The following is a 21,075-nucleotide window of genomic DNA, read 5'->3' as shown; positions in this document are numbered from 1 at the left end:
ATTTGAAAATCAGAAATTTTATCGACGAAGAAATGTGGCATGTATATTTTTAGCATTCTCAATCTCGGTTATCTCTCCGGATTCTATCGAGAAAAGTGGATATCCTTGAGAAGGAGCATTGTCCTCAATAGCTATCTCTTGTTCGGCCACTTGGCTCGACCTGACAAGCTTCTCGTCACTCTGTAACATTGCCCGTTGCAATTTCTTGTCAAGGTCGAGACCAAGATATCCCGATATTTCTCGCGTATCTTGATTACAAATACGAAGATTAGAAGAACCTTTTATGTTTCTTATATGCCCTCGAAAGTCTGTCGGGAATATGAAAGAAACTTGATATTTTATAAATGATATGTATCTTCTTAGCAATCGCGCTCTAAATTTTGTTGTTTACTTGTGCAATTCTGCAAAGCTTGTGAATTTAATTTATTTGTGCATTTTATTTGTTAACATTTTTATGTTTTGTTGTTTTTGTTTATGCTATTTTTTATTGATATTTTTATTTTTTGTTGTTACACGTTTTATTATTAGTTATATAAAGTAGTTATTAGGTATATATTATCAATTTTTATCACGAAATGTGTTGGAACAATTTATTTTGCAGCATAAATATAATATGGTAATATATCAATAAATAAGAAACTATTTATAGATTAATAAATAAGAAACTATTTATAAATTAGATACCAAATCAATTTTTCTGACTGTGCGGCATAAAGGCCGGTATTCATAGTCGGATCTTATATTTAAGATTGTCTTAAGTACGATCTAAGAGGTCTCAAAAATTTGGTAATTTTTAATATAGAATTTTCATAAATTTTGTTTTTAATTTTTAAAAATAGCGAACTTAACAAAAAATGATTATTTTTTCTTCAACATCGTATAACACACTTCAGACTATAAAAAAATTAAAAGGAATACATCATATAATTTATTTTAAACTGAACAAATATTTTAGCCATTTGTCGATAAGATTGAACATTTTCAAGATATTAACGTTTTATAAAGTAGAGTTACCGAAAAATTTAATTTTTACAAAAGTTACACAGTCGGAAATATTAATCGTAAGTCAGGGTAAAAATGTAAAAATTTCAGCGAGAATGCCTATCTATGTAGAATCTATCAGAGTTAGCACCTTGTAAACTATTTTTATGTTCTATTATATATAATTTAAACATGTGTAGAATCTATCAGAGTTAGCACCTTGTAAACTATTTTTATGTTCTATTATATATAATTTAAACATTTTATTCTATGAATATTTTGTAATATTAAAAATTTGTTAAAGAAAATTAAGAAGCTATTACCACTTGGGTTAGAATAGGAAGACCCTTAAATAGGAATACAAAGATACCACTTGGGTTTTATTTCTTTAAAGAATAGTTGCATAACAATTATCTTTCAAAGCAATATACATATTCTCTTCACAATTGGCGCAATTTAATTTAAAGATTTCACATCTTTTTTTGAAATACATGTCACTTGAGTTAAGTTAGGTAATATAATTTTGTGAAGAAGAAAATAAAGATTTCACATTTTTTTTTGAAATACATGTCACTTGAGTTAAGTTAGGTAATATAATTTTGTGAAAAAGATATAAAGCTACCACTTAGGTTAGATACATGTCACTTGAGTTGTTAGGTAATATAATTTTGTGAAGAAGAAATTAAAGATTTTACATCTTTTTTTTGAAATATACATGTCACTTGAGTTAAGTTAGATAATAATAATTTTGTGAAAAAGAACTTAAGTTAGATTTTTGAATTTACAAAATACATTGCGTGTACTTTGCACCTTTTTTTACTTTTTTTGAAAAAGGTGATTTTGTACTGATATCACCTATTTTGTAGTGTTAAGCAAGAATCTGCAAAACATTTTTATTTTTTATTTTTTAATTATTCATAAAATTAGCAATAACAAACAAATACATAAAAATTAATAATATTTGAGTAAAAGTAAATTATACATTTTTCACAAAAATTGAGAACACTAAATTTATCTTTAAAAATAGGCAAAATTCAAGCAGCTGTAACTTTGTTAAAAATGAATAAAATTTAAATTTTTAGCTTAAAACCTCTACTTTCGAAAGGTTACTATTATTTTTTAGTTTCCGTAAGTTTGGTAACTTTTGCATAAAAAACTACGAGCTGGACAAAATAGAAAATTTTTCTCTTACTTTGTAGGCTTGTCACGTGCAAAAAAAATTTGCGAAATTTTTTAACTTTCTAATGTGAAAGCTTGAAGTTTTCTTTCCAAAATTTTCTTTTAAAAATGTTTCTACGTGTCTGCGTTGTTGTTCTCTACAATTGTATTCTGGGTCAAAATAAAAAAGATAAAAATTGCTAATTTTTAAATTATTTTCTTCAATTTGTATCATATTTACGTTATTTAAAAAAAATTGGCAATTATACCGTTTAATAGAGCAAAGTTTCAGCTAAGAATCTATTTTTTGAATTGCAATACGATGATTTCTAAGGGAGTTATGAGCAATCAAAGTCAAAAAGCTTACTTGTTGTTCAATCCGCGATAAATTAGTAACAAAAAATTGTAGAAACATTTTTAAAAAAAAATTTTGCAAGGATAACTTCAAGCTTTCACGTTAAAAAGTCGAAAATTTTCACGGATTTTTTTTGTGAACATAACAGGCCCACAAAGTGAAAGAAAAATTTTCTATTTTGTCCAGCTCATAGTTTTCTATATGTAAAAATTACCAAACTCACAGAAACTAAAAAATAATAGTAACTTTTTGAAAGTAGAAATTTCAAGGTTTAAAATCTTTTTTTTAAATTTAAATTTTGTTTATTTTTAACAAAGTTACAGCTGCTTGAATTTTGCCTATTTTTAAAGATAAATTTAGTATTCCTTTAATTTTTGTGAGAAGTGTAGATTACTTAAAGAATTGGTAATTTGTCAGAGAAAAATATTTAGTTTGTGAAAGTTAGTATATTTAGGTAAATATGAACTAATTTCTTTTGTAAACTGGTAATTAGTAGAAATAAATTCTTTATTATTAAAATAATTTTATAAAAAATAAATAACTATTTAATTGAAAATTAATAATTAGTGAAAAATAATTATTAATTTTTTTAATAATAAATAAATAGTCTCAGATAAATTACTTATTAATCAAATATATACAGTATGCGTACATCTGGATTAATTCTGAAGCTTAGTCTCCATCTTTTAAAACATAAAATAATTTTATGCCACGACAGTGAAGTGCGGAATACAAGGTACTGAAAAATAATGTTCAAAAGACGAATCTTTAAATGAATTAGAGCAACCTTTAAATAATTTGAAAAGATAACTCGAGATGTTAAATAAAATGCGCCTTTTAACAATAACTTCTAAAGTAACAAGTTTAATCTATGGTGACCTAAATATAAATGTGAAAATAATTATTTCAATGGGTTCTCGAATCGTCCCAATCAGAAATAGATATTAGTCACGTAGAAACAAATTTCCTAATTCGTCTGAGTTATTCGATACAAATGTTCTAGTTTAAATGTGACACTACTTTGTAAAATGTTAAGTTATTGTTTTCTCTACTCTACAATCAATATAGCAATCTTTATAAATTTCTTTCTTTCTAAATATAAATATTCTACACAATCGGAAAACTATTTTACAACATGAGTAAAAGTAAAAAACGAAGTCAACAAATAATCGAAATAATCGAAATAATCAATTTTGACGCGATTAAAGGGGATCATCAATGGCGATTGTATTAAACTCTAGTCCATACTGACTAAGAATCGCGGATTATGCGTGAAAATTGTAGAGTTTTTTAACAACTCTTATATATAGATGGATTCAAGTGTTTCTAGTTTCATCTGGTCCCATACTACTTGTTCAGCATGTCCGTTCATTACCAGTTCTTCAGTAAGGGAAATTAGTTTAAAAAAATTTCAATTAATTTCAATTAATTTGCGCTTCTGCAAAAAGATTCTCGAAGATTGGATAATAATAACTACTTACCCTATAATTTTGTATCATAAAATAAATATTTGCATAAATATTAGTTTGAATGCGACCTTCAATCTAAGCTTGAGCAGCAACTCCCTTTGAGGAACAATTTTGTACTACATTGTAAGCTTCTTCGACCATTTACCTGCAAAAGAGTAACATCAAAGTATAATTACATATCCAAAGATAAGTAATTTTGAGTAGAGATGTATAATCTGGAAGAATAGTACACATGACGTCAATATATAGTTACCGTTCTTTGGCTGAATATTTGCTAAAAAGACTTCGATGGCTTGGAAGGTTAGGCTCAAATAATTATACATCAATGGCCTTACGAATTACTAAACTGCCAGTAACCACCGTGATCGAGTAATCGTACTACGCTTCTTTCTCCCGATGGATCTGGACGTTCAATGCATCCTCTAATCCATTTGTTGCTCCAATATACAGCCATGTAATCATCCTCTGCAAAGTAAAAATGTATGGTATAATCAAAATATCCTGATTTCTTTTTTATTCAGCGTGTTAGGATTATATCACTTACTGTTCAATACATCTGGAACTGGCAGCAATTCATTGTTATACCAACCAATACATCATGCTGTCTTCCAAATTTTGCAAAAGGAGAAATGATGAATGAATTGGAAGCTGAACGAAGAGCCAATTTGGCTCGACAGTGTGAGAGATATTAATGTCATTATTAACACTCTCAACCAGAGACAGGGGCCGTTGAATCAGGACATTATACACAACTTTGATTACCTCGGTTATTGTGCGATAATTCCTGTCACGTGCACTTAGTCGTGTAAAAGAGTCACGGTGCGGTCTCGCTTCGCATCGTATAATAATAGGATAATTACATGTAAATAAATAAAACAATTACCTTGAATCAGAAAATCAGAAAAAATATTAATTGTCGCGTCGCGTAAAGAGTCACAGTCGGTATCGCTCCGCGCGTACTTGACGCGAGACCGCAAGACACTGCAAGACACTACCGTGTTAGGTTAACTGACTGTGACAGGCGACAGCGACAGCGCGCTAAACGCACTGTCTGCACTGCACTGCACTCATCTGCACTGCGATACTAACGCCGCCAGCCGCCAGTGTCGAAAAAGTGAAAGTGACATTCTCTGTTATATATATATATATATATATAAATTTCAACTTTTATACATTAGAATTCCATATATATAAAGTGCGTTACGTTTTCGTATATTTTTTAACATTTTAACATTTCCATTTAACTTCAGAAGCATGTATAATTCGAGTTAGTACTTATACAGTTTTGAAACAAAAGCGATAGAAACAGCGAGAGCGAGCGAAAGAAACGACGAGGCCTCGATGCGTGTCGGAGGCCTCGCGGTGTTCAGCGAAGCTTCACGAGATTCTGTAATTGTGTCCGGTTTGCTCGCCATTGGCCGTGATAGACCTTGCATTCTAGCGATACTAACACCGTTCACATAAGCAAGATGATATTTCGTACTTGTTCAAACGAAGAAAATATAGGAGCGATTTTAATTCATTAAAATAATAAATATATGTTCGAGTGTTACGAAATGTTTTAAAACATTAAAGTTATATCTTCCTGAATTGTACAAAAATTAAAAATCCAGATATTAAAAACGAAGAGAGATCAAATAAGAGCGGAAGAAATAGGACTTTGCGAGAGATATGGTGATATAATCTGCGCAGAAATGCGTGTCCTAAAAGCTAGCCGCATGAAAGGGAAAATTTTAAATTATTGTTACTGGCAATGAAACAAAAGCACTAAATGATTCAAATTTCTGTTTTTTACAGCATTAATTCAGACTTAAAAAATAACACTAATTCAAATTTGTTGAAAATTTTACGATATGATAGTTTTTCACGTAATATAAAAATACGTATAATTTTTTAATTTATATACAGGGTGTAACTTCACAACCGTGTAGCACGGAAACTTCAGCGGACATGCATTTCTATGTACTCAAATTACTTATGTCAATCCCTCTCCCTGACAAGCACACAAAGTATGTCTCCATCTTTTTATCACACCTTGTATATAATATAAAAATGTTTATATACATTATAAAATTTCTTTTTATATATTTTCTGAAATGTGTGTTTCTTAAACTGTTTGTATAATATATTTTTCGTAGTTTATTGTTGACTCTTTTCCGCGATGCTGATTGGTTCTTTCGCTGCGCTTACTTCATTTGCAGCTGTCATCGTATATTTTGACAGTTGTGTGTATCAAGGAGTTAATAGTGTAATAGTAATAGCATAATGTCAAAGTTAAATAGCGCGCGCAAAGCGCGCGTCTGTGGTGTCTAGTATTAATAAATTTGATATACATTTTCGAAATACTTTTCGAATTAATGTAATGTATTGTAATTTTATTTTAAATTTATATATTAGGTACTTAAATAATTTATAGTTTTTATATGACTTATTTAAAAAATTGGTAGATAAATATTAAATATTAATTTAAAAATTGTTGAAAATTTAAAGATATTTTTCTTGAATTATCTTAAATTACATTGTGTTTATATAATATACATATATATAAATATATTATAAATATTAATCTTAATTATATATTATAAATATTTTATACATAGATACTAATTTGTAAAATATATCTACCTTAATATTAAAAAATTTGTAGTGTACAATATTTTCAATTTAATTTATGAAGTTTTATGAACAAATTAAATATTTTATCACGATATCACAAAAAGATATTTAATATATAGCTTCAAACGTTATATAGAATTGATAATTTATATTTTACGCGTATGATGACAATAAGAAAATGTGCGACAAATGTTTAAAAAAAGAAAAAATAAAATTGTATATGTATAAAATTTATAATTTTTAGTTTAATTTTAAATATTTAAAAGAAAACTTAAATACAATTGTGATTTTAAAATCTTGATTAGTTACTAAAATTTATGATTATTTTTAATATATCAAATATTTTAATACATAAATATTATTATTATTTACTCATAATAATTGAATGTTATGAAATACTGTTTAAACAAATGAAAAAATCGGCAATATCACGATTGATCCTTAAAGTAGGATAGTTAATAACTTAACATGAATTTTTTTAGATTTTTTAGGACACTTTAAAGCATTTTTTAGGCGTCGCAAACGAGTGTCTGACGTTACCAGTTACAGGTGCCGAAAAAGACGTTACCAGCGAAGGGTTAAAGTTATTACCAGCAAAATTTCGAATCCTTCGCTAGCAAAACTAGGAAAAAAGAATTGATACTGCCTATGATCTATAAAACTACTAACTTTAAAAGCAGTTTCATAACTTTGTTGAAATTATTTAACTTATTGCCGATTGAATTAAAAAGCATTAAGACTACGAAATGTAATGTAAAACATAACTTATCCAATTGGATCAATGGTAACATCAATGCAGTTGCAAAAACGCGAGCGAAGAACACATAATAGTGTGAATTTAATGTTATATTTCACTTTCTTTAATTTTGTTTTGTTTTGTTTTCTTTCATTATGTTTCTTTAATTTTAATTATTAGTTTATAAGCACCAGTCCTATGTACAGGCAATTTATTTGCCTCTTTAGGTGTTATTTGCGTATATAATGTACACAGGAAAAATGCTATTTTACGCATATATTTGGATTCGCGGTCCACAAGTAATTAAATAATTGGAATAAATCCTTAACTGAATTACTAGATATATTAAAAATAATTTATTTCCAATCTTTTAAGGTGAATTTTGACCGCTATTCCACTGGTTTAGACGAATAAAAATGCTATTATTGTATTCAGCGACTCAAAATCTGGTTTATTTTACTCATCGTTATTTAAAACGGCGAATCCAATATGACTTATTAATTTGAATTAAATAAAATTGTGAAATTTCTCAACAAAAATAAAGACAGAAAAAAAATAGTGAGAAAAATAAAATATAAAACTTGAACAAATTATTTATTACAAATTATAGCATTACAAATAAATACTTGCCGTAAGCCTTGCACATTGTCTTTTGATACACAAGTTTTAGAAATTAGATTTATGGATTAAAAACAAGGATAACATCTTTTTGGAGCTTATTTTATTTTTAATAACTTTATAAGGAATATTGAATATGTCATTTTTCTGTTAATTCTCCAAAATTTAATTTTCTATTAAAAATAGTAAATTTATCTAAAAATAACTAATAACTACTCTGTTAAAAAACAATTAAATTAACTATATGTAAATCGCTATAAGCTAAGTTACCATTGCAGCGATAATTCATAAAATAGCGATAAACATTAGTTATAACCAACTAGGGTATACTATACATGACAATTTTAAAATTTGATACACCAATTGCTTGGTAAACGTTGATATTACACAACGTGGAAATTAAAAGGAAATTATAACTTTCCCTTTATCACCTTCTACTCTTGGAGTATTTTTCATATCTTTTATAAAAATGGTAAGCATCTAAAATATTACAGATATATGGCATACCTACTCTAATGTAATGTTCAAGAATTAATAGATAGTACCTATAGTTAAAAGAGATAATAGACATGCTTGTTTGATAGTTTTCTCACGTAGTAGAAAATAATAGTGATAAATTTTTAAAGAGAAATCAATCATATATTATATTACAACTTTGAGTTGTATTTTGAAGATTTGCAATATTTTTAAATTTAATGCGAATTAGAAACATTGTAGTCTCTTTTATAATCAAAGAGAATTATATTTTGTACCTCAAAAACTAAAAAAATGAACCAATTAACTTCAAATTTTATACTTTTATACACAATTTTATACATAAAATATATATATATAAAGTTAAATTTCTTCTTTAACATGTAGTCTGCAGTGTATATAATATTTCGTCAAAATCATATCATATTGTATAGTTAATTGTAGTAGAATTGCTAACGTCAGCATCGTCGTACAGATCACTGATTAGAGTCGTGCATTAACATGCACGGGTGTGCCTCCCGCGCCCACTTTCGGCCTTGAGCCTGGATCACTTGCAAGAGAACGAGAGAATTGTGATTTTAGAATTATACGTTCGGAGATCGAGAGAATGTAAAGGGAAGGAAGAATTTTCGCGCACCGCGGCGGAAAAAAATGAGAGAATTCTTACGTAAAATGCTGATTAAACGTGTATATGTATAAATGTGGCTTTAAGAAAGTAAATACAATTATATCCGTAGATCAATTTTACTTAGAAATAAAAATAAAGTAAAGCAAATATACTTATTTCTTTAAATTAATAAGTAAAAATTTTATTTCAGTCTCTTATGAAACAGATCGTATGTGTTATTTCAATATCATTCATTTTCAATTCTGTTTTATCTTTGTCCTAAATTTTTAAGCGAAAGATATGACATTATTGTACAAAATTAATATAATTAGATTTTCTTCAGATCAAGGTTTTGCGTTAAAAAATAGTCGAGATTTCAAAGGTCGTTATGTAAAATTATATAAAAACAAAAATTAATGTGTAATTGTATTTAAAGGTGCATATAAATATTGCATAAGAAAATATAGAGAAGTATATTTGTTATAACTATAAATTTCATATCTTAATATGTACTTTCGGTAAATCTTAGATTAACTGACCCACTTCTCTTCGCAGTGGCCTTGACATATGTTGTCAAGGTTATCACTTTAAGTAACATACAAAAGGTTTTAACCATTGCTCGTTGTTTATTAAAACGATAATTAACAAAAAGAGTTTCGTAAATATAGAACGTAATTTTCACATGGGTTTGCAATTTCCACGCAGAAAGCAAAGTTCACTTCACACCATCTAGTTCTTGCAGTGAGGAATGAGGTGTATAATCCAAATTTTGTAACGACTTGTACTTCAAATTTATCATTGTTTTCCTTTATATCTAATGTAGTCTGAATTTTAACTATATATATTCTCGCGCGATTTTTATTTACACCGGAAGACGATCTGTTCATCTATCATTGCTATCATTGCGTTTTTTTTACGTTTTTCTTTCTGCACGACAAATTTTGTTTCACAGAAAATTACTCGGAAACAACTAAAGTAAAATACAAGAGATAAACATAATAATACATGATAATACATATGTAATATAAACAAAATTTTTATAAAGATATAAACAATTTTTATCGTCCAATAAATAATTTATTTTTATTTGTTTTTATTCTATCATTTTTTTTATTCCATCTATTTTTTTTTCTTTACACCACAACAATTATTTACATAAATTATCATGATTTGTAGAGGTATATTTTTATATTACTTGTTATATTTATTGACAAGTTTAATTATTAGAATATTTGAACGATGAATATGCATTTCGTTCTGCTTATAATAAAATGCTACTTGTTAATATTCATAGCTATAAATGCATATTCTTACGGTATATTGAAATTATTTGTTTTTTTTAAGGTGTTAATGCAAATTAGATCATCCTGATTCGTTTCTCATGGGAACGTTGTTTGAGAAAGTCGCCGACTAATTGGACGACGAATAATTATCCAAAAAATTAACATGACAAAATATATTGATCATGCCACTTCCATATGTACAACAATACCAATACCCCGTCCATGTTCATATTCGTTTACACTCAATTCTTAGTTTGAATACCTTTTTTGAATCATTCATCATATTGCAATAAATTGCAAAAAGTGGTTTGGATAAAGATTGTCATATGGACTTCGAAATATTACTCGACTATATATTTCAGAGGCGATTACTTATTTGTATGCAAGGAATATACCTACATATCCATATAAAAAACATTATAATACCAAGAATTGTACTATTTAATATAATTGTAGTATATATAAAATCGTAATTAAAGAAATTGTCGCTAATAAATGTCACAATTTATATCATTTTAAACCTCATTAACCTTATGACATTACCGACCAAAAGTTTGAGAGCACAATAAAATTTAAAAGTATTCCAGTGAAACACTACTTACAAATCCGATTTATGCCTTACGCAATATTCTTTCTTAATTTGAAAGTATATGTATATTGAAAGTATTATGTCTCTCGTAATTACGTAGGGACAAAATTTCAACATGTACCTCCAATTTTTGGCGACACATGCTTAAGAGTGTAACCACGCATTGTAGGTACTTAGCACAGTTGCAGTTAACATAGCATTGTACAATTATCATACTATTATATAAAACCCGACTGTTTGTCTGTCCGTCCGTCTGTCCGCGAACTACTCATTCGTTAGTGGACCGAATTTTTACCAAGAGTACATGAAACAGGGGTAGAATTTTCTGGGGAGTGCCATGATGTGTATAGTTTTTCGTTACCGATTTTCTGGAAACCGGTTTTTTTAATTTTTTTTCAATTTTTTGGGAAATAATCGACCGAATCTCAACGAATTGGGTATGAAACAGGGATAGAATTTTCCGGGGAGTGCTATAAAGTGTATAATTTTCCGTTACCGATCTTTTTGGAAGCCGGTATTAGAAATTTTTTCAATTTTTCAGGAATTAATTGACCGAATCGCAAAGAATTGTATATGAAGTAGGGGTAGAATTTTACGGGGAGCGCCATGATGTGTACAGTTTTTGTTACCGATCTTTTTGGAAACCGCTTTTTTAATTTTTCCAATTTTTCGGGAAATAATTGATTGAATCTCAAAGAATTATACATGAAATAGGGGTAGAATTTCCCGGGGAGTGCTATAAAGTATACTATTTGTTGTTACCGATCTTTTTGGAAACCGGTTCCAAATGACCGAATCTCAAAGAATTGTACATAAAGTAGGGATTCTCAATTTCCAGGGGAGTGCTATAAAGTATATAATTTTTCGTTACCGATCTTTTTGGAAATTGGTATCAGAAGTTTGACGAATTTTTCGGGAAATAGTTAATCGAATTTTAAAGAACTGTATATAAAAACAGGGGTAGAATTTCTCGGGGAGTGCTATAAACTGTATAGTTTTTTGTTACCGATTTTTCTGGGAACTGGTATCTTTTTGGAAATCGGTTACAAAATTTTCCAGAGAAAGAGAGAGAGAGAGAGAGAGAGAGAGAGAGAGAGAAAGAGAGAGAGAGAGAGAAAGAGAGAGAGACTATTTGCGTGTTTTATTACATATGTTCTCCGGGGCGATGCCCGGGTAACCAGCTAGTTTAAAAATAAAACGGACTATGGTTTTAAAATCTTTCTTCCAAAACTGAGCTGTGACTATTTTAAAAACTATTTTAGAAGATGGATGGAAGACTTTCTTCAGAAAAAATAAATGAATAACTTATCGTTAGATTATCTATATTAATTAAAAAAAAAAGAGTTTAAATATAAGGGTGGCAACTTTGAAAAAAGTGTCTAATACTCTTCAGTATTTAATACTTTTTTTTATTTTATAAATAAATATGTTTTGTGGAATTTTTAAACATTTTATATTATTTTCCATTTTATTATAAAATAATGAATAAAATAATAAAAATATATTAATATTAAGTTTAATTTTATTTCATGTAGTCCTCCTCAGTCCTATTACTCGTGTCCGAGCGTGGTGACTTTTCTTCATATACATGTGTTGCGCACGTGGATTATACACATTGTATATGGAACCTACAGTTTAACGCCGATTTCGAACGGCAATTTTTTTTTATTTTTTTTTTTTTTATTTTTAAGAGAAGTTCTTGTGGCAAGATACTCTCGGTGGTTTGCCATTGCCTTCCGAGAGGAGAACGATCGAATAAAATTTTCTAGCTCTACCGGGAATCGAACCTTTGGCTCAATAGACCAGTGCGCTGTCTACTAGGCCACGCTCGTCCTCCCATTTCATGTAGTAGACATTTTCTATTAATGATTTCAAACTTTTGCCTAGCAGTGTATATTTTTGCACTAAATCTTAAATTAAAACTTTAATAAAACACAATCTACTTAAATTTGAGAATATGTATTTATATAATTTAGTTAATTCTGTGAAACTTTAGTTAATTTTTAGTTAATTTTGTGAAACTTTTTTATTTTTTATTTTGCTTGAAACACAATAGTTGCGTATCTATAAGAAAACATCACAATTAATTAAAAATTAAAACACATTTTACGAGGAACGGTCCATATAAAACTCTCCATAATTTAAATCTTAATTACGGATATATTAGTAAAACAAAAGGATTATGAGAATCCATTGTCACATTATAAATAAATTATATTTTTTAATAGATTTAAAAAAATCAAATTCGACGGTTTTGCCATATTTTTGTTATATTTAGGAAATCTTGGATTCAACGTTTCCGAAATGCTGGTTAGTATGACACAATTTGTCCAGGCTCGCCTGGGTATAGCGAGGGTTGCCCTCCTTTCTCTGACCATGACCCACCCCGATAGCCCCCAGCTAAATAGTAGCTCTCAGCCCCGTTTCAATGCTTCCCCGCGTTTGTAACTCTATCCCGACATGCGCAACGCGTTCTCGCGTATATCGTATGTGCACGTGTAAGACGCCTCATATTCACTCAACTAATTTTGCACTGTATGTAACAGGTGAATGAGCTCAAATAGTTATCCCTACCCCTACCACACCTAGGAAGTTTTTTTTATTAGGCTTTGCGCTCTCCAGTTTTAGACATCATCTTGTATGCGATTATACGATTGATTGTCGAATCAAGGAAAGTGCAAGAGTCAAGAAATATAACAGCTGCACTATATATACTGGGTGTTCTATTTTATTTTAAACAGTTAAATATTTAGAAATTATAAAATTTTTTAGAAAAAAAATATTTTATTTAAAAGTTTTATGATTTCGAGGGGGCATAAGATGGTGCCATCATTGGTTTGACCTTGAATAGTCGTTTGAAGATTACGTGAACATAACCTTTAATTTGTTAAATAAAAACCTCAATTTTCAATTTTGCATATTCTTGTAGCTTACCTCGAGAGCTTTTTAAAACACCTATAATAGATTATTTTTTTATTATGTACTTTTTGAATTATAAGGCTTGAAGTTTACAGTACCACCGGCATTAGCATTAGCATTATCCATCAAGATGTACCGCATGAAGGTTGTACGGTCAGATTTACACCTCTGTTTTTGTATGATACTTGCACCAGTAATGCCATTACCATCGTACTCATCGATAAAAGCATGTTGCTTCAAAATTTTTATGATCTGATCGTTCCGATTGATAAAGATAAAAATTAGCTGCTTTAAAGGATCAACAAGATTTCTAATAATAGGAGTTTCTAATAGTAAGTTTTAAAATTTCTGAAATCTAAATAAAATTAAAATTGAAAAAAATTATTCAAATATCAATTCTATCTCCAGATTAAAATTAGTGATTAAAAATTTCATCTGACCAAAATAATTAAGCACAAAATTATTTGGGTCAACCAATTTTCTCAGCTTCTAGTTATTATACATCAATTCTATATATTGGGTTAATATAATATAATATATTATAACTTTATTTTTTTTTACGTCTAAGGACTATAATTTAGAGCAGACTATAGATCGCCGCTTCAGTTGATTAAATCACACTATCGGCGAAATTCAGAATCTATCACATGCGCGTGCGAGTTTATTCGGGCACAAAATCACACCGCGGCACAAGACGCGCGTTAACAGTGAAAGTTCCAAAAACGAATCCACTCGACTTCGGCAAGTCGAGTTGCTGCTATTGGTGCCGCTGGCTCTCTCTCGTGTCTACCGTTCCACTCTCAAGCGACTCCATGCGATCCGCCTGGCCTCAGTCGAAGGCGAACCGTCGGAGTTGCAGCTTCGACCCTCACGCTCGTCCCTCATTACGGCTTTCAATTCTGACGTCGAACACTAATGAACTTCGGACAATCGATACGCTTGTAATAGTACGCGTGTACGCGACAATTCACACGAAGGTGTTCGTGTCGCGATGTGATTATGTTGTGAGCGTTTGTGCACCATCGAAGGTATTTAGATTTGACGAATTAACAACGAAATATACAGTTCGAGTTTCAACTATCCTAAAAATCATACGTCCAAGAATTAAATGATCTAAATGGTCTTAAAATATCACGTACTGATCGCGCCTAACGACTAATCGCTTTGAGAGCTAAATTTTGCACCGAAAGACAATAATAATATAAAATGGCGATATGCCGTCCGCGTGCGCGCGCGCGCGACGAGTCGTGATGCGTTGATGGCGTCGGAGCCATTCTTCTGTGCGTGCTGCCAGGAGAACACGTGCGTGTGTTAACGCGTTACACCCCCACTAATGAACACTCACTGCAACGTGATGATGCAGCAGCAGCTGCTTCGCTTAGAATCTTCAGACTGACCTGAATATCCAAGAAAAAAATGAACGTTTGTTTACTGTGTTTTTTCTTTTCTGTTTTGTTTTGAATTTTTGTTCTATTTGGCGCACGTAAAAGAATTTCTGAAATTTATGATAATCCCTTTAATTTTTTTGTTCTCTTAATCTATATGTAATATTTATATAACATTTGAATATCTGTTTGAAATTCTTAATTTTACATAGTTTCTTATTTTGTGAGAAAGTATAGTAAAAACAGTGAAACAAAATAATAACATAAAGAAATGATAAAAGTAATTAGAGAATGATAGGCTTAAATGTATATTTTTTGAAGCCATTTTCTCGAAATATTATTATAAATAAAAAAATAGAAAATATACAAGAATTATACATATATTAGATATATGTATAATTAGATAGATTATATAATTATAGTTTTTATTAACTTTGCGTGCATGCGTGCGTGTGCATGTACGCATGTGCACATGTGTAAAAATTCATTATTTGTTTTGTCTCATATGATAAATTGATAATAATGAACTTATTACGCCCTTAATAAACGAGAATAAATGTATAAAGTAACAAACATCAATAGGAAAAGCAATTCAAATATAATGTACTTATAGGTAATATTTATGCAAAAATTATTAACAATAACAAGAAATGCATAAAGAGAAAGACGGAGACGAAGCTAGAGGAGAGGAAAGAATGTAGCATTCGTAAATGAAAAAGTGGAGCAAAGAAAGATGCTGACCTCGATACTTCTTTCCTTATACTCTATCATATGTAATTTCCATAAGGAAAGACCGTCATAACATTTATAACGATAACTTCTGCTATATCGTTACTTCACATTATTCTAAAATAATGCTATGTTACTCTAAGATGTGTTCTTTAAATTTTTCTCTTTGTATATTTATTAGATAAACTATATAAAATGCATTTAAAACATTTTTAATTATAAATTAATTTATATTGGAAAGTTGAGTTGAGAAACTATTCTAGAATCTAAAGAATTTAAACGGAGTCAGAATGTAGGAGAATATAAAAGAAAGTTGAGAGAAAATTCAAGACAAAGTTAATTCAAGTTTACATATATTTTTTATATTATATATTAAAGCGTATAATTTTCTTTATAAAAATACTAAGGTAAAGTCATTAAAAGAATATATTATGAAATATTTAATATCTTATATCGAAATATATCATTAGAATAATAAGGTATAAAATATCTTGTAAATTATTGAATTTTTGAAAATAATATTGTTTGATATTTTATGTAGAATAATTAGAGCCTAGAGCAATTGGAATATGTAAGAATAATTATATGGTTTTATTTTTAAGGGGGTATTCTACTCTAGAACGCGCTTTTTTCGTGATTTTTTTTACAAGAAACCAGTGAAAATTGTTAATATCAGCTTTTTATGTAAATATTTTATTATCTTTAGAGAACATAAAAAATATTTTTTGAAGCTGAATTAATGAATATAAATATTAATTAAACCCTATCGAATACATGGCAAAAAAACAGTATCCATGATTGCGCCCATTCTGGTTGTCTGAAACAAAAAATTCAAAAAGATTCTTAATTAGTATGAGTTTGGCTATAGCCGGAACTAGAATGGAATTTTTAAATTGAAAATTTAAAAAATGGCGGCAATTTGAAAATTTAGTATAAATAGATACACAGTAAAAAATCGTGGGTCCAAATGTTAAAATTTTCTTGTGTTACCAAGATTTGACTATTATTTCAATGTAAAATTAACATACAACAGCTATGTTATTATTTTCGTAACATTTTCATGTGTTATATTAATGTCAACGTGATAACTTAACACTTTATGTATGTCATTTAGAAATTGAATATTATTTTGAGTTATTTTAACATAATTATTTCAAAAAATTAACATGCTTTAAAGTTATTTTAACATAAACAAAAGTTAAAGTAAATCTTCTCAAATAATCGTAAACTTTGACATACAAAATAATCAAATTTACTACAACAATCAAATGTTCAAAACCACATTTTTCTTAAGTTGAAATAACTATCGTTTATTCAAATATGTTATATTGATATTTTTTACAAGTTATTTTTACATTATACTTAAAGTTAAAAGAACATATAAATGTAAAATATAGTGTCAATAAATTAACATTTTTAATTTGTCAACAAGTAACACACGATGAATGAGTTATTTTAACTCAAAATTTAGAGTGGACTTTCTGGGACGTTTGAAAAATGTTACGATTAACATTTTATTTTTTACTGTGTACATAAAAAGCTGATATTAATTATTTTTACTGGTTTCTTGTAAAAAAAATCCCGAAAAAAGCGCAGAGTAGAATACCCCTTTAAAAAATATAAATTATGTTAATATCTCAAATGTATATACATATATAAACATAGTGTAAAAAATGTATCTCGTTATACTTGCCTGAACAGTGCAACTTTTCTCTTGGGGGTGTTTTCTTTTCTATTTAATGAATAAAAACTATTTTAGAGATAATTTTGTGCGCTTGACGTGTGGAAGTGGGAAAGGGAGATACGCATGTATCAAATACATATAAATATTTTATATACAAAAATATACATTTTATTTAAAAAATAAAAAATAGTATACAGTGTCTGGTAATTACCGTACCCTCTCTTGTAGAGCGGGTTAAATTGAATAAAAAAGTCCTTTATTATTTTGCTATTTTTGCTATAAATAATGAGAAATTAATTAATAAAGATCTGCATGAGTGTGCATTTATGCGAATCAGCAACAAGAGACAGTCCAGCGTTTATGGCTTTATTATACTATAATATTGCTACACGTGCGGTAAGGCATTGGAAGGAGCGCTCTTTAAACAACAACGGCTGTGCACGAGCGACATTTGGGCCTTCATGCGTGTAGCAACCATATACGCTAGGCTGTCTCTTCTCGCCAAGACGCACGCTGATTCGCGGATCTTTTAAAATTAATTTCTTATTACTTATTGTCATAATCGCAAAACGGTATAAAGGATTTTTCTATTCAATTTAATGCACTTTTCACTCATCCACGAAAGGTGGTACGGTAATTACTAGACACTCTATATACATAATTTTTAAATATATATGTGAAGATATACGTGTGACTTAAAAATATGATAAATTAAATATATTATTTAACATATCTTAAATTAAACATATTATTTTTAAATTTTGACATCTTTTTAAAGAAAAGTTTATATAAAAATTATATTTAATAATTATGAGATTAATATATATATATATATATATATATATATATATATATAGTGTGGTATAATTTTATGTGTGTTATGTATATGTATATAAAATATGTACATATAAATATGCTTAACTCATTTTCCCCTCCATGAGACATGGAATGTGAGGATTGATTCACATGTAAAAAGAAGAACGAATATAAGATCAATTTTTAGCGTTGATCTCGATTCTTTTTCTCAGAACATTGCACGAAAAGGATTGTGATCTTGCGCTTCCATCGATTTTCGAACGACATGAAGAAACTTATACATTGACAGTCCATGTACAATCGATCGACATTTATTTATAATTGCCTTGTGAATCTCGCATAGAGATTGAGAACAATTCTCGGTTAATCGAAAATACGACATAACACTGAGGAGATTGAGAAGAAAAGTTAAAAGGTTAAGGTGAATGGTGAGATGCTTGCAATGCCACGGATACCTGTCGCAGGAGTACGGAGAAAATGGAGCAACAAGTATATTGAAAGTCTTCAAGAATCTAGTCCGGAAGTGTCGAGTAGTGATACATTCTCGTCAAGCTTTCAAGCAGATTCGAGCGCGTCAGTGCGTGAAGAGGATCTTCAACTTTGGGATTTGGATCTTCAACGAGGACTCAGGACAGAATCTGAAATCATTCGTCATTACCACCACACTTTTGGCACCACCCCTGCAGAATTAATTAATAGCGATCGTCCAGCTTCACCTTTCTCTGCCTCTATTCAAGGTAAATGCAATCGATGACGAAACAGTTGTCAGATTCTATAGTGGCGGGCAAAATTATTAAATTTATGAAATCAATTTTCAAATTCTGAAACTTTCGAAAGTTTATGTTCCTAATTGTTATGATTTTTAACTATATACATATAATACTACTGAAAAGTGATTTTTACATTTCACCCTTATCTAAAAAATATGACGCGACTGAAAATTTTTAGAGTAATTTTACATGTCAAAAAGTACTTTTGTATTTTATTATATGTTGGAAATGTAGGTATATAAAAGAGACACAACCCTGATACTTTTTTAGATCAATTTTACCCTTGTTTGCAAAGTTTACGTAACTTTTATATATAATTCTATATTTTTTTAAATAGTACCACAAATTTTCTTACATATATTGATTTTTTTCATATTCTGCGTATGAAAATATAAAGATAACATTATTTAAAACTTAATAGCTTACGAAATAGTTTATATTTTAGAATCAAATGTGAAATACTTTATAAAGTAATTTACTTTCCTTACCTTAATATTTTTATATAAATGTATGAAATATTGAAGTATAGTTAGTACCTATAGCAATTGATAAAAGTAACTGCAAATTGTATTGAATTTTTTCTTGATTAATAAGTTTTAATTTTCTATAACATTGAATTTTCAAATTGTTAGATTTTTAGATTATAAAATTGCGTTAGACGCAATTAATTATCGCTAAGATTGGATTTTTTACACTTTTTTACAAAAAAAAGATAGTTTCTTGTTAGAAATATTAACATTTTTGTTTTCTATTTGTACACTAATTGTAAGAGCTGAAAAATATATAGTAATAATTACTGTATTTTTGCTTACTCTCAACTTTTAGTTTTTTTTTTTACAGTAACTATTACGCACTACTACAGTAAACATTCTCCCAGTAACTAGTATGGGTTTCACAGTAATCATTACGATAAAGACCAGGAATGATTCCGATGCAATATTTTAACGAAAAAAAAATAATTTTTTTTTTATTTTCAAATATATAGTTCTTATTTTTTTCTAATATTTTTATAGTTTAATTTATATTCGTGGTTTTGCATATATTTTATTAATTAAAATTACGCACTGTTTTACAATTTTTAAAAACATACTGACGGGATTTGAACCTAAGATTCCGGAATGACAGCCTAATATGCTAACGCTGAGCTAACAATCTATTCTACAGTAACTATTATGAATCTTATATGTCTCTGAACTGCTCTGAATTTGCGCGATAGAACGAATATGGAGAGCCAACAATAATGGTTACTGAATCGCACATGATTGAATAATGGAACTTCTCAGTAATTATTTCTTTTTTATTATTTCTTTCAGAGAGACAGTATCGCTTACGATCTTAATCTTTAGATATTACTGTAATTTTTAGTAGACATTATTTTTTTTAAGTAAGCTGTGTATTGAGATTAAAAGTTGAGAATAAACGAAAATTCAGAGACTATTACTGTTTTTCGATTCTCAGTGTATACTTAAGGTTCTTAAATTTTTTAATTATTTTGTTTAAAATTTTTCTTACAGATTACAGCAGTATTCTTATATTAATGTTTTAGGTTTAATAATGTTAAATTTTTCGAATTTGAATTGCTAATTTTTAATTTTGAGATGTAATTAGTTCTCACGAAAATTTCAAAAGCATAAGCAAAACTATTGTATATTTTGATATTCGACTTTTAAAAGTAGTCGACCTATCTGATAACTGACATTCTACACATCACATACTTTGGATTAGTTCATAATTTCCGATTAATGTCTTACATGAAATGTCATGTTGAACTTTGAGTTTGGACGAAGTAGGTATCGCCAGGTTATCAAGAGACACGTGATAGCGTTTCGCACTAAATATATTTATATTGCTATATACACACATGAGAACAATAATGTGTGCGGCAC

The 21,075-nt window shown here is 28.8% G+C and overlaps 1 protein-coding gene and 1 long non-coding RNA gene across 7 annotated transcripts in view; one reads left to right on the top strand and one right to left on the bottom strand.

The window, feature by feature from the left end:
• Ecr (ecdysone receptor) overlaps positions 1-21,075 on the top strand; it is a 100,870-nt gene that overhangs the window by 38,941 nt on the left and 40,854 nt on the right. The window contains exons 1-2 of one of the 5 annotated variants that reach the window (XM_077416467.1): positions 14,677-14,833; positions 18,632-19,156. The exons of 3 other annotated variants lie outside the window; for them this stretch is intronic. In XM_077416467.1, the coding sequence (XP_077272593.1) occupies positions 18,853-19,156 (304 nt within the window). In that variant the 5' untranslated portion in view covers positions 14,677-14,833; positions 18,632-18,852. One more of the 5 variants, XM_077416468.1, reaches the window with a different exon arrangement.
• LOC143903067 (uncharacterized) lies at positions 3,200-5,072 on the bottom strand. Of its 2 annotated transcripts, XR_013258581.1 has the most exons (4): positions 4,508-5,072; positions 4,217-4,428; positions 3,976-4,108; positions 3,200-3,874 (listed from the first exon to the last, which is right to left on the bottom strand). It is a non-coding gene; the product is annotated as an uncharacterized LOC143903067 (long non-coding RNA). The 2 variants fall into 2 exon arrangements; XR_013258580.1 differs by having other exon boundaries at positions 3,200-4,108.

This window comes from Temnothorax americanus, unplaced genomic scaffold (assembly GCF_048541705.1).
Source record: "Temnothorax americanus isolate GAGA-0224 unplaced genomic scaffold, ASM4854170v1 Scaffold43, whole genome shotgun sequence".
Classification (NCBI taxonomy): domain Eukaryota; kingdom Metazoa; phylum Arthropoda; class Insecta; order Hymenoptera; family Formicidae; genus Temnothorax; species Temnothorax americanus.
Note: the sequence above shows the minus strand (reverse complement) of the source record. Positions and strands in the feature narration are given on the sequence as shown.